This window comes from Aulonocara sp. 'chitande type north' Nkhata Bay, linkage group LG7 (genome assembly GCF_057382095.1).
Source record: "Aulonocara sp. 'chitande type north' Nkhata Bay isolate Kocher_YH1m ecotype deep benthic linkage group LG7, A_spYH_male_GT1.1, whole genome shotgun sequence".
NCBI classification, from domain to species: domain Eukaryota; kingdom Metazoa; phylum Chordata; class Actinopteri; order Cichliformes; family Cichlidae; genus Aulonocara; species Aulonocara sp. 'chitande type north' Nkhata Bay.
Genome location: NC_141350.1, coordinates 7,432,961 through 7,444,073, shown reverse-complemented (window position 1 = coordinate 7,444,073; position 11,113 = coordinate 7,432,961). Strand labels below are relative to the sequence as shown.

Here is an 11,113-nt window from a genome sequence, read left to right as displayed (position 1 = left end):
TGGGTATAAATATGAGGCCCAATGAGACAGTCAGGAGCATTCCCACTTTATGGAGCCACGACTCCTGGTAACAGAAGCTTCAAGCTGTGACTGGCTCAAACGTATACAGTATATGTAGGGTGTAAGGGCCTAGCTCCAGGGCTTTCCTTGTGCTCCCATGCAGAGAGGAGCCCCCAAGGGAGCTGACGCCAGCTGAGACTGAAAAACAAGGTAAGAGCCCAGCTGACACACATGCACACAGGCTCAGCTGTTTGTCTCAAAGGGGAGTTCAGCATGAGAAGTACACAGAGAGAGAGCTGAGAAAATAAGGAGACTGACAGATTTGAGCCTCCAAGGATGAAAATGTAGTGAGATCATTGAAAGATGGATAGACAGAAGATTCAACTGTGTGAATGCTGTAGGTGTGAAATGGTAAGAGCAAAGATTGAACTATTAGTTTCTAAGATTGTTTGACTGCTTTATTGTCAGAACTGGTAATAGAACCTAGATAGTATGGGAGAAGATGAAATAGGGCCCATCAGTGTAGCACCGTCATTGATCTTACCTGTGTTGTATCATAAGAGCATTTGGCTGCTGAAATTGAACAATCTTGTGTTTGGAATAATTCTTTATGATGTTTATTCAATATGATGGTTTCTCATCTTCTTTTGCATCTGGTTTGGTCAATATCTATGTAATATGTAATAAGTTTGCTGTGTTTCCGATTTTTCCTTGCATTAAAAGTGCCAGTTGGAAGCTTTCAGGGCTCCAGCTCTCCTGCCAGCCAAGAAAACAACTAATATAAATGATTGACAACCTTGCTGGGATAAGGTTTCCCATTTAGCAAACTTGCTGTGTCAAAGAAAAAAAAAAGTCACAGTAGCTTACTGAGTGATGGGCTTGAAGATGAGTGAAATGAGGATTTTGGTGTTGTATCGATCCCCTAGTGCTTGTCTCATGCATTTTACACAAGATCTAAATGCCACTTATGGTATAATACAGCAGTCTAGGTCAAGGTTTGCTCTTCTCTATTCAGTGGGAATTTCAGGGTGTTATGAGCATAAATTCAGCAGGAATCAAGTAAAGCTTTTGGATTGTGTCATGGTCTCAATACTGAGAAGACACTACTGGCTCAACCATCCCTGTGAGGATTTTTAACCTTCAAACCTTTTCTCAATATCTATCATCTTATACTACAGATGGCTGAAATTGTTTTTCATGCTTTTGCAGTATATCAAATGACCTCCTCATCTCTTCTCTCCTCTCCTTGCCTCTCCAGCACCTAAGCTCTACATCTCATCATGGCAGCAGAAAGCCTGGAGACAGATGGTCCCAGATCATCCATGCCGCCAGAGCTCCACCATCCCCACTCTGAGTATTCTCAGTGGAAGTTCAAACTCTTCAGGGTGAAGTCCATGGAGAAAGCCCCTCTGCCCAGTGAAACACGGCCTGAGATTTCACCTACGGCAGCTCCAAATATAGAAATAGATCATGCTGCGGGTCCAGGGAGTGTTATGAAATTATGCCTAGGAGGGAAAAGCAAGGAAAATGTGGAGGGCCCTGGCAGGAGAGTAGATGTGAAGCTACAGGAGATGGAAACCCACATGGACCACCTCAGGTAATCAAATTGTTACATTTTGTGAATGATGCTATGTTATATTCATTTGTTTCTAAGGATCTGACACTATTTCCCTGGCTCTTTATAGGGGTTTGTGTCGTGTCTGTGGAATGGTTCTGAGGAAAGTCAAAGGACCAGTGCACGATGTTCATGGAGATCTGGATGAGGTGAGCAAGTGTGCCTTGCGTAAAATGGGCTGCAAGTTCCCAAGCTGGCCAGAAGTCATCCTTAAAGTCTTCAAAGTGGACGTGACAGAGGACACAGAATCTGTCCACCCCCTTTCCTTCTGCCACCGCTGCTGGATGGTTGCCATTCGAGGTGGGGGGGTCTGCAGCTTCACCAGAACAAGAGTGCCTGAGTGGAAACCTCACTCTTCCCTGTGCCACCTCTGCTACCCCAAAAAAACATCATTCCAGAGGACTGGAAGGAAGAGGAGGAAAGTCCTTCCAAGAGCACAGAGCCTGGCAAAAAGGACCAGATGGGACTGCGACGCCATCGCTGTTGGTGAGAGGAGAATTCTGAGACCATTTGGAGACCGTCATGGTCCTGCTCTCAGGGCCTGGAAGAAGTTCAGCATCCAGAGAGAGCAGTGGGTGAAGAACATTACACGCTGCCAGAAAGATCACCTGAGCACCAAGCTGCTCTCTGAGAAGCTCCCTGTGGACTTTGTTGCATCGTTCACCTGCCTAGTGTGTGACCACCTGCTCTCTGATCCAGTTCAGTCCACCTGTGGGCACCTCTTCTGCCGTGGCTGCATTGTAAAATTTACCCACGTTCTAGGACCTCACTGCCCTGCCTGCAACTCGCCCTGTACACCCGATAATCTCACCTCACCTGCCAAAGTCTTTTCATCTGCCCTCCATTCCCTACCTCTGCTCTGCCCCAGTGAGGGATGTCGTGAGCAAGTGAGGCTGGACTCATTTAAGGCTCACTGTCTGAGCCACGAGCTGAAGGAAAATGAAAACCTGAGTCTGTCAGAACTTGATAACTTCCTACTAACCAATAAAGGGGGAAGACCTCGCCAGCACTTGCTCTCGCTAACCCGTCGTGCCCAGAAGCATCGACTGAGGGATCTGAAGAACCAGGTGAAGGTGTTTGCAGACAAAGAGGAAGGTGGTGATCTGAAGTCTGTGTGTTTGACGCTGTTTCTGCTTGCACTGAGATCTGGGAATGAACACCGTCAGGCAGATGAGCTAGAGGCCATGATGCAAGGTAAGAGGCTATTATAAGGGTTTATGTTCAATCAACACAGCCCTCCGTGGCAAAGAAAGGGGGATACAAACAAATGAAAATCATGATAGTGTTTGCTCATTAATATTTCCACCTACCCCCGAGGAATACAGTCGTCTCATGAATAACAATGAAGAAAAGTCCAATATTTCTGTGATTTTGATTGAAAAGCATTTAATTATTGTCCATTTCTGTCTATTGAACCACTGCTGCTGCACATTCAACCCCTCCCTGATTTTCTCCCACTTTCACTCATCTTGTCTGTCAGTCTCTCATTCTCACACTCCCTTTAATGCACAATAACAACTCTTGTGAAGGGGCTGTTAGAATCAAAACAACATCAGCAGCTCTTGTATCTGCAAATTACACAGACAGCACCATCCTCCTCTCTGGGGAATAGAAGGCAGCTGGTGTCTGTTTTCATCTACAGCCAATACATCACTATTGCCAGCTTCACTGATTCACCCTCTGTCCCCTTATAACATTTGAAATTTAGGAAATATTGGATTTTGTAATCAGCGGCTTGTGGGCTTTTGACAATGAGGCATTCACATTTGGGTGTGAAATTTACGCTTCTGTCTGTCTCATTGTAGAAATTACTCCAAATGTGGGATATCAAATGAGGAAATTTTAGATACTGCAGTATTTTCAAAGCACTAGAAATAGGCTTCTGTGGGTTGGTATTAAATAATTCTCTTCATGTGTCAATCCTTTCTTTTTATGTTGAGACTACAGTAACTTTATCTCCTCTCATTTTCTCTCTCTGCAGGCAGAGGCTTTGGGTTGAGTCCTGCTGTGTGCCTGGCCATTCGGGTCAACACATTCCTGAGCTGCAGTCAATATCATAAGATGTATCGGACTGTCAAAGCCACAAGTGGCCGCCAGATCTTTCAGCCCTTGCACACTCTTCGAGCTGCAGAGAAGGAGCTTCTCCCTGGTTTTCACCAGTTTGAATGGCAGCCAGCTCTCAAAAACGTGTCCCCATCCTATAATGTTGGCATTATTAATGGGCTCTCTGGATGGTCTTCCTCAGTGGATGACGTCCCAGCTGACACTATCACTCGGCGCTTTCGGTACGATGTGGCACTTGTGTCTGCCTTAAAGGATGTGGAGGAGGACATCATGGAGGGGCTGAGGGAGAGTGGGATGGAAGACAGTGCCTGCACATCAGGTTTTAGTGTCATGATCAAGGAATGTTGCGATGGCATGGGTGATGTCAGCGAGAAGCATGGCGGGGGACCAGTTGTTCCTGAGAAGGCTGTTCGTTTTTCTTTCACTGTTATGTCTGTCTCTGTCCTGGCAGACGATGAGGAGGAGGAGGTTACCATTTTTACCGAGCCAAAGCCAAATTCAGAATTGTCCTGTAAGCCTCTGTGCCTGATGTTTGTGGATGAGTCAGACCATGAGACACTCACAGCTGTCCTGGGGCCTATAGTTGCAGAACGTAATGCAATGAAAGAAAGCAGACTTATCCTGTCCATGGGTGGTCTGCCTCGATCCTTTCGCTTCCACTTCAGGGGCACGGGATATGATGAGAAGATGGTGCGTGAGATGGAGGGGCTGGAGGCCTCTGGGTCCACGTACGTCTGCACTCTATGTGACTCCAGTCGTGCAGAGGCCTCTCAAAACATGGTGCTGCACTCCATCACCCGCAGTCACGAAGAGAACCTAGAACGCTATGAAATATGGAGAACCAACCCCTTTTCTGAGTCAGTAGATGAGCTGCGTGATAGAGTCAAAGGTGTGTCTGCAAAGCCCTTCTTGGAGACGCAGCCAACGCTAGATGCATTGCACTGTGACATCGGCAATGCTACTGAATTCTACAAGATCTTCCAGGATGAGATCGGAGAGGTGTATAAAAAGGCCAACCCCAGCCGGGAGGAACGGCGCAGCTGGAGGGCGGCCTTAGATAAACAGCTGAGGAAGCAGATGAAGCTTAAACCAGTAATGAGGATGAATGGGAACTACGCCCGCAGACTAATGACCCAGGAGGCTGTGGACGTGGTGTGTGAGCTGGTGCCCTCAGAAGAGAGAAGAGAGGCCCTGAGGGAGCTTATCAAACTCTACCTCCAAATGAAACCTGTGTGGCGTGCCACCTGCCCAGCCAAGGAATGCCCTGACCAGCTATGCCGCTACAGTTTTAACTCTCAGCGCTTTGCTGACCTCCTCTCCACTACCTTCAAATATAGGTACAATGGAAAGATAACAAATTATCTGCACAAGACCCTAGCCCACGTACCTGAAATTATAGAGAGAGACGGATCCATAGGAGCCTGGGCCAGCGAGGGGAACGAGTCAGCAAACAAGCTCTTCAGGCGTTTTCGCAAGATGAATGCACGCCAGTCTAAGACCTTTGAACTGGAGGACGTGCTGAAACACCACTGGCTGTACACGTCCAAGTACTTGCAGAAGTTTATGGAAGCTCACAAGGACTCTGCAAAGGCTCTACAGGCTACCATTGACCCAGTAGAGATCCAGGATGATGATGAAATGTCTTTGGAAGTTCCTGATTTTTGAATTTTCCATAACTATTAACATTTGATTGATTTCTAGAGAATTGTACCATTGGTCAGTTATCTCTACATGGAAGTATTTTGACTTTCCAGAAAGTGAAGTCAGTCTCATTCTGCTTTGGGCAAGAGGCCAAACACATTTTATGTTGTTTTTAGTTTTTATATTTTGGAACTCAGATGCTTGTGTGTTGTTAGATATTACAAACAGATTTTGCTTGAATAGCCAGTGTTTTGCACCTGAACCCATAAATGAAGATTATTTTATGGAAAACAATGCTATTTTACACTTTTGATGTTTGTTTTTCTTTCTTTAAACATTTATTTGACTTCGAATTGCTTTGTTAACTGTTAGTTACTACACCACAAAGATGTGACGGCAGAGGCAACACATTTTTTTTCATACTCCTTTTCCTTTTTTTGGTTTATAAATCGACACCATCTGTGAAAAATGGTGCATTTTATTGTATTGCAAGGATATGACACATTTATGCATTTATATAGAGAGGATATTTATGGAAACAGATGAAAGCGCTGTAAGTCATAGAGAGAAATCATGTTAAAAAGACCACATTTGTGGCCACTGTATTAATATATCATTTTAGCAGGAGCAAAATGCAATCACAGAGACCCAAATGTTCTTTGTTTCATGAGTGCCCTCTGAAAAAGATGACTTTAGTGCTTTATCGTGGGATCCCTGTGGGGCAGAATAGATGCCAGGTCACTTTGAACCAATTTTTATCTCGTTTACTTTTTGCACAGTGGAGGATAGATGATACTTATTTGAATTCTTCTCATAAAATAAAACATATACTGACCTTTTTGTTGATATCATAAAAATACAGTATGGTCCATTACGGTGCCTAATACCCCATGGACTCTCTAGCAGGCAGGGATTTTTCTTAAGTTCTATATATAACCTGGCTCTTTTTCTCAGCTGATATATCTTCACAGCTTCAGTCGTCAGGGGAGAGCGATGGGTGAGAGCCAGAGAGACCTGATGTAAACTGAATTGTTGGCAACTTTATTTGTTTGATTGATTGATTATATTGTCTTTTTCTGCCCTCACCATTTTGAATTGTGACAGGCAATTTTGTTTTCTTACTTGATTGAATGTTTGATTTTATTTTACTGTCATAAATGTAACCATATGACAGCTATGAAATATCCACATTTCATTGGATACTTGTCACAGTGCTACCATAACGCCATGTTTTGGAGTGCATTATATAGCAACTTGTCTCATATTTGTTTTTGCCGTAATGAATTGCATTTCCAAAGTAATGGATGATGGATGATTCACAAAATTCTACTTCTGTCATGTTTCACAGTGTATCTCCTCATTTTGGGCTCACATGCATAGACTAAATGTACAGTTTACTGGGACCGCACAATACTTTCTCTGTTCATTCATTTTGCATACACTAAAGTTCCACTACCTACCACTACCTTCAAATTATGTTATGCTGTATTTACTTATTTCTTATGTATTGTCATTGAATCAGACAACTTACCATCCTTTTGTGAAGTTTGTACTTTTTGTCTCTGTTTACATCAGATAATAAATAAAAACTGAAGAATTGTGATTCTTGTTTGCTTAAATTATTATTATTTTTGTATTTAATTTAATTTTGCATTAGTAACACAGAATTCAGCTGTAAAGTGTTAATAAAAAACAAAACAAAATAACAATGATCTTTTAGAAAACATTACAACAAACTAGATGCAGACCTGAATGCAGAGAATATGGAAGCACTTTAAAAACTAAAGAAATTCAGTTGATTCAATATATATATATAGCTTAGACCATTTAACTGTTCACAGTTCTGATTACGTATTGTTTATCAATATCATATTTATGCTCATGTTTATATAACTCTGAAATCAATTTAGTATACTTACTTAATACCTACTTAATACTGAAAGCTGGAGTTAGTAGTCAGTATATTCCTCAAGAGAATGACAAATAACTGAAACTCACATATAACTGGATCATTTGATATAAAATGTACCAGGACAACAGTTCACATTTGATCCCTCAAAATTAGCTAGTATGCTTTGTACAGTAACTTTGTGTGTTTAATAAGATATTTAAAATTTTTACCTTCATACTATGAATATTTTCAGAGTTACAGGGCCTTAAAGTACCAAAAGGTGGGCTAAAATTTTGAGCTTTTTAATTCCCATTATGTTTTCTATAATTGATAAGACCTTGTAAGTACAAGAATTCGGATTGAGAAACATTAAATTGGTACAATAGCTCAAATATGCTGGAGAATATAATGCAGTAATTCAAAAAATAATAAGTAAAATTTTAGACTCATACCTCCATAGTGTGACTACCTGTAACTGTGAAAATTTGCATGCCTTCATTAAACATGCTAAATTTATTGTATAGGAAATTTAAAACAGGGTCATTAATAACAGCATCAGGTGGGAGACACCGACTGTTTTAAACTGATAGGCTAATTAGAGTATGTCTTTTTAAGATAACAATACACCACTGTGAGGACACAAAATTACAGACTGAAAATCACAAATTTTATTAAGGATTTATCAGTTTTATTGTACAAAACACTGCAATAACAATTCAGTTCCATCTGCATCAGAAAGTGGGTCTGTGGTACTTAAAACGTACGTATGAAAGAAAGAAACAAACAGAATGAACCTTTTCACAGCTGATAAAGAGTAAAACTGCATTTTTGTTGCACAATGTGAAATAACAACAGAAACATTCAATAATAAAAGGAAATGTTGCAAATCTTCACAAACTGTAAACTGTTAATTTAACTCAAAATAAATCAAGTAGGTGTGAGTGTTTGTCTGTTAGTTCAATAGTCATGTGATCTAACTTAAACTTGGCTTGTGACTCTATTACGTTCAGTGAGCACTTCAAGGTAGTTTGAGGGATTTTCTCGATTTGGTTTATTAGATTACTGTTAGGGTGGAAAAAACATCCTAAGCATACAAAGTTTTCTTAACAGGCACACATCATATGAAAATCTGAGTCAGTCAAACAGCCGTCTGAAAAAGCTTTTTTTGGCAGGGGACATCTTGATTGTCAGAGGTCTTTTTTTGTCTTTAGCTTTCATGGTGATGCGCTTCAGTGGTATAATATGTCGAGGTGGGGTCATCTCCTGGTAGGGCAGGCCTCCGTGGTCCAAGCAGAAGTACTTCTTGTTGCCTTGAGAGAGTTTCAGCAGCAGGGTCTCAGACAGCTCCATGCACTTGGCGTGCACCCAGTGGCCCCCTTCCCCTCTGGAGCAAAAGATCATGGCTGGTCGGTGGAGCTCTGTGGAGTAGTATGGCTCCCATGTGTTGGGATCCAACTGACAGCCAAGGCAGCATTTTATCCAGTAACCTGTTTGTGATTCATCCTCTTCATCCTCTTCATTGTAAGCCTCCCCTTCTCCGTCGCTGCTGCCATCCAACTCATGTGGTTCACGGCCGAAGTAGAGCTCCTCAGAATCTTCAAGAGGAGTGGAGTCATCATAATCCGTTGACTCCTGGCTGCAGGCAAGGGTTCCATCTTCCTCTCTGGTCTCTCCCTCTGTCTGGAAGTTCACCTGGTAGAAGTAATGCATATCTTGTTGGGATGGCCTTCCCTCTGTGGGCACAGCTAGTAGGATGCCTCCCTCTCCAGAGCTGCCACCAAACCAAGTGCGACTATGGATGATATCTGGGGTCCACTTGGGTGTTTCTACGGGGTCAAAGTGGATTCCTTTCTCATCTAGAATCACAGTAGTGCACTCCATCCGCTTTTGTGAGTCTGACTGATATCCACCTAAGATGATGTATCTATGAGTGGGTCCCGTACGTGTAAAGATGGCACTAGAGATAGATAAACCATTGTCTAGGGTTTCACAGGAAAGCAACGGGCTGCCTTGCAAAAGCTCAACATGCAGGCAAAACAGACGCGGTGGACGTGAGTCTGAGGCTAGTGAGTGGCCTCCAATGAAGTAGACACAGTCTTCTCTAGCAAGGGCCAGATGGAAAGACTGTCCATCACTAAGCTCAGGTAAAGTGTGAGCAGAGCAGCAGCCAAACTCCAGGTCAAAGAGGAACACCTGAGGTGGACAGTCTACAACACTGTTCCAGCTCTCCGTGGTCCTCTCTCCTGAGGGCATGTAGGACCTACCCCCAAACAACACACAAGCTGTCTTCCCACGACTTTGGACCATGCTCATTGTGTGGCCATATCGAGGTCCTGGCACTTCTGCCACTAGCTCTTTCTCTTTGCAGCAGAGCGTTAATTTACGATTGCAGCCACGACTATCCATGGTCAACAGGTACAAGCTTGATGAGATCTCATTATTTGGAGTGCGACCACCGTGGATGAGGTAACTCTCTGGAAGCCCATCATAGGGGTCGAGGCGGCAAACAGCTGGGCAGCGTAATGGGGGCAGGTAGCACGAGTCATTAGAGAACGAGATGGCTCTCAGCTTCATCTCGCCATGTTTAAACCGTACACCAAATACTCCTGTTGGACACGAGCGCTTAGGCCAACCCTTCTGGCCAAACAGCAGAACTTCACCATCCAGCTGCAGCAGAGAGCAGCCGGGCTGCAGAAGGCCTGCACAGTTCACTGGAGTTAATGGCTGCAGGGTCATTTTCTGGCAGGTGTCTGTGTCAAAACAGCAATGAAAGACACAAACACAATGTGTAAGTCAGCTGTTGTTTGTGTTCATTCAGATGGTTGTAATTGTTCTTCCTGTTTATGAAAGTAACGTGTAGACGAGCACAGCTTAGGTAATCATAATATGCACTACAGGCACTAAAATGTAGCATAGGGTCAATTATTTAGCCTTTTTACGAAAATCATGGCATATTTAATAGCTACCAACACTTAAATAGTGACCAGATACATAAAACAAAAGATATTATTGGAGTAATAATTATAAAAGATAAGTTGTAAGAGGACTCATAATATCAGTATTATACAGTTGCAGTGTAAATTATTACCATTAAAAGTGCTACTACATTTGATGTCTTCTAAGCCACTACCAATTTTAGCTCGCAAACTAAAGCAGCACTGCATTTTCTACAATCCTTTAACCATCTGCAAAAAATAGTAAAGAAAAAAAAATTCCTCATGCATCAAGTTCACATTTAAGTTTGAAAAAGTGAGAAGGTGATTTACTGAGAATGTTTCTAAGAATCTTTTTAAAGTGTTGTCTGTAGTGTGAACATGATGAGCAAAGAGACCTTGAGTTTGGCATTGCAAGAGCACAGCTTTACTCAAAGAGAGAGAGAGAACTTGTTATTCTTCCATTAATGTAGAATGGATTTTAGTTTGCTTACCTTTGAGCCAGTGGCAGGATGCAGTGCTTGAATTTTCAGTGAATCTTATGATCACCAAGATGAAGTTAAAGTACTCTTTATGTAGCTGAACCTTGACAAAGGCAGACAGTGGTAGCGTTTGTGAAGCTTCGTTGACTCACAGACACTTCCAGATCTTGAGGTTAACAGTCTGTGACTGCTGCACACTGGCAGGTGTGATGCCTGAATGCTTTTAGTGAGACACTTCAGTGATATCAATGTAAAATCACCTTTGCAAAACCTTGGAAAATGCATAACTGTCTGCTATATGCAATTTGTGTCGCTTTCTTAATACATTTTTCACATTTTAGATCCAAAAGAATGGGGAACTCCTTCATTTGCTCTTTTTTTCACCATTTTCTTTAAGGAGATTTTTACACTAATTAAGAAGTTGTGTTGCAAACCTTGCTTTAATTAAGTGATAAAGACAAGATAAATCTTTAAACCTAGAATGGGC

The 11,113-nt window shown here is 42.3% G+C and overlaps 2 protein-coding genes across 2 annotated transcripts; one reads left to right on the top strand and one right to left on the bottom strand.

Moving 5' to 3' along the window:
• Nucleotides 1-6,863, top strand: rag1 (recombination activating 1). Its single transcript, XM_086298225.1, has 4 exons — nt 1-210; nt 1,259-1,597; nt 1,686-2,809; nt 3,597-6,863. Exons 2-4 carry the CDS (start codon nt 1,281-1,283, stop codon nt 5,342-5,344), a joined length of 3,189 nt encoding a protein of 1,062 aa, XP_086154351.1. The 5' UTR covers nt 1-210; nt 1,259-1,280; the 3' UTR covers nt 5,345-6,863.
• A 1,287-nt stretch (nt 6,864-8,150) lies between these two features.
• On the bottom strand, nt 8,151-10,717 carry rag2 (recombination activating gene 2). Its single transcript, XM_086302348.1, has 2 exons — nt 10,639-10,717; nt 8,151-9,961 (listed from the first exon to the last, which is right to left on the bottom strand). The coding sequence occupies exon 2, from the start codon at nt 9,945-9,947 to the stop codon at nt 8,346-8,348; it is 1,602 nt and encodes a 533-aa protein (XP_086158474.1). The 5' UTR covers nt 9,948-9,961; nt 10,639-10,717; the 3' UTR covers nt 8,151-8,345.
• Between the last annotated feature and the right edge of the window lie 396 nt (nt 10,718-11,113).